This window comes from Olea europaea, unplaced genomic scaffold (genome assembly GCF_002742605.1).
Source record: "Olea europaea var. sylvestris unplaced genomic scaffold, O_europaea_v1 scaffold18692, whole genome shotgun sequence".
In the NCBI taxonomy this organism is placed as follows: Eukaryota; Viridiplantae; Streptophyta; class Magnoliopsida; order Lamiales; family Oleaceae; genus Olea; species Olea europaea.
The window spans coordinates 1-2,105 of record NW_019236484.1 but is presented as its reverse complement, the minus strand read 5'-3'; the positions used below and the strand labels follow the sequence as shown (position 1 = coordinate 2,105).

General features: G+C 39.0%; 1 protein-coding gene across 1 annotated transcript; it reads left to right on the top strand.

Annotated features, from left to right (window-relative positions):
- Positions 1-7: 7 nt before the first annotated feature.
- Positions 8-2,105, top strand: LOC111378771 (pentatricopeptide repeat-containing protein At3g48250, chloroplastic; the record flags this gene model as incomplete). Its single annotated transcript, XM_023002008.1, has 2 exons — positions 8-1,929; positions 2,039-2,105. A coding segment is annotated over one exon (1,617 nt), but the record flags the coding sequence as incomplete, so codon positions are not given.

Genomic DNA, 2,105 nt, shown 5'->3' with positions numbered 1-2,105 from the left:
GACAAAATCAAATTTATCGCTGACCCATGAAACTGTTATGTATGTTTTGAAGAAATTGGACAAAGACCCAAAAAAAGCTTCAAAATTTTTCAAATGGGGTGTTGAGAAAAATGGGTTTGAACCCAGTTCTTCTATGTATAGCTTGATGCTAAGAATTTATGCTAATAAGGATTTTTTGACTGAATTTTGGGTCACAATTAAAGAAATGAAAGAGAAAGGGTATTATATTGATGAGGAAACATATAAGACTATTTCTGGGATTTTTCGGAATTTAAAGATGGAAAATGAGGCCACTGCTTTGAGACATTTTTATGAAAGGATGATCAAAGAGAATGCTATGGATGATTTGGCAAAAGAGGTGGTTGAAGCAGTTAAAAGTGCAGATTGGGGAGAAGAGGTGGAGAGGAAATTAGAGGATATGAAAATTGCTGTTTCAGATAATTTTGTTTTGAGGGTATTGAAAGAGCTTAGAGGCATAGGATTCCACTTGCACGCTTTCCGCTTTTTTAAGTGGATTGGGGAACGTTTGGGTTTCGAGCACAATGCTGTTACGTATAATGGGATTTTGCGGGTTCTTTGTTGGGAGGAATCGATCCAGGAGTTCTGGAGTATAGTTACAGAGATGAAGAGTGCTGGTTTTGAGATTGATCTTGATACCTATATAAAAGTTTTGAGGCAGTTTCAGAAGAATAAGATGTTGAGGGATTCTGTGGAACTATACGAGCATATGATGGATAGCCCGTTTAAGCCCTCAGTAAAAGAGTGTAGTATGCTTTTGCGTAGTATTTCAACATTTCATCCTCCAGATCTTGATTTGGTGTTTAGGGTTGTAAACAAATATGAGGCAGCGGGGCATTCCCTCTCAAAGACTCTATATGATGGGATTCATAGGTCATTGACTAGTCTTGGAAGGTTTGATGAAGCGGAGAAGATTGTGGAAGCCATGAGGAATGCGGGATATGAACCTGATAATATTACCTACAGTCAATTGGTATTCGGATTTTGCAAAGCAAGGAGGTTTGAAGAAGCACGTGAGTTGCTCGATGTGATGGAAGAATATGGATGTAAACCAGATATCAAGACTTGGACAATTCTAATACAAGGGCATTGTATGGGCAATGAGGTCGATAAGGCATTGCTCTGTTTTGCAAAGATGATGGAGAAAAACTTCGAAGCTGATGCCGATCTCCTGGACGTGTTAATAAAGGGTTTCCTTAGTCAGCAGAGAACAGCAGGCGCACATAAATTACTCGTTGAGTTGGTGAATAAGGCTCGATTGAGACCTTGGCAAGCGACTTATAAGAATCTGATTCAAAAGCTACTAGGAGAGAGGAAACTTGAAGAGGCTTTGGACCTTCTTCGTCTGATGAAGAAACATAATTATCCACCATTTGCTGAACCTTTTGTTCATCATATTTCGAAATTTGGGACAGTGGATAATGCTTGGGAGTTCTTGATGGCCTTGAGTGTGAAAGAATATCCTTCTGTTTCAGCTTATAAGCATATTTTTGAATCATTCTTTAATGAAGGTAGACAATCTGAGGCTAAAGATTTGCTCTATAAGTGCCCACATCATGTTCGTAAACATCCAGTAGTTTGCAGCCTTTTCGGCTCTGCAACATAGTAGCCGAGACATTTTTATTGCTTTAGCTGTCAAATTGCCGATTATACCCCTACATACATGGTTACCAGATACCCATGGAGAAGCGCATCGGTATGCAAAGAAAGCAGTTGAGTTAGCTGCATGTTTGGTATGCAATTAGCTGCAGTGGATGATGCCGAAACCAGCCTCTTCAGTTCGTCCATTTTAGGTGTGCAATGCTAGACACGATTGGACTTTATAATGATCAAGATTACCATTGTCCAATATCATCCAATCCTCACTATCAAACTTGCCTTTCTAGTTTCCTTCATTATATTTTATATTAGGTATCGTCAGAGTTGTCCTTTGATCATTCCGCGAAATTCTATTGTGTACTGAAGAGCTTGGTCAATCTCCATTGAAATGCTTTTATGAAATTCTTTATGCTGTTCTCAGATCAACTTACATTTTACTCGTGGAGGAGGGTTCGAAGAAGAGGAGCAAAGATTTTCTGCTTGTGCAT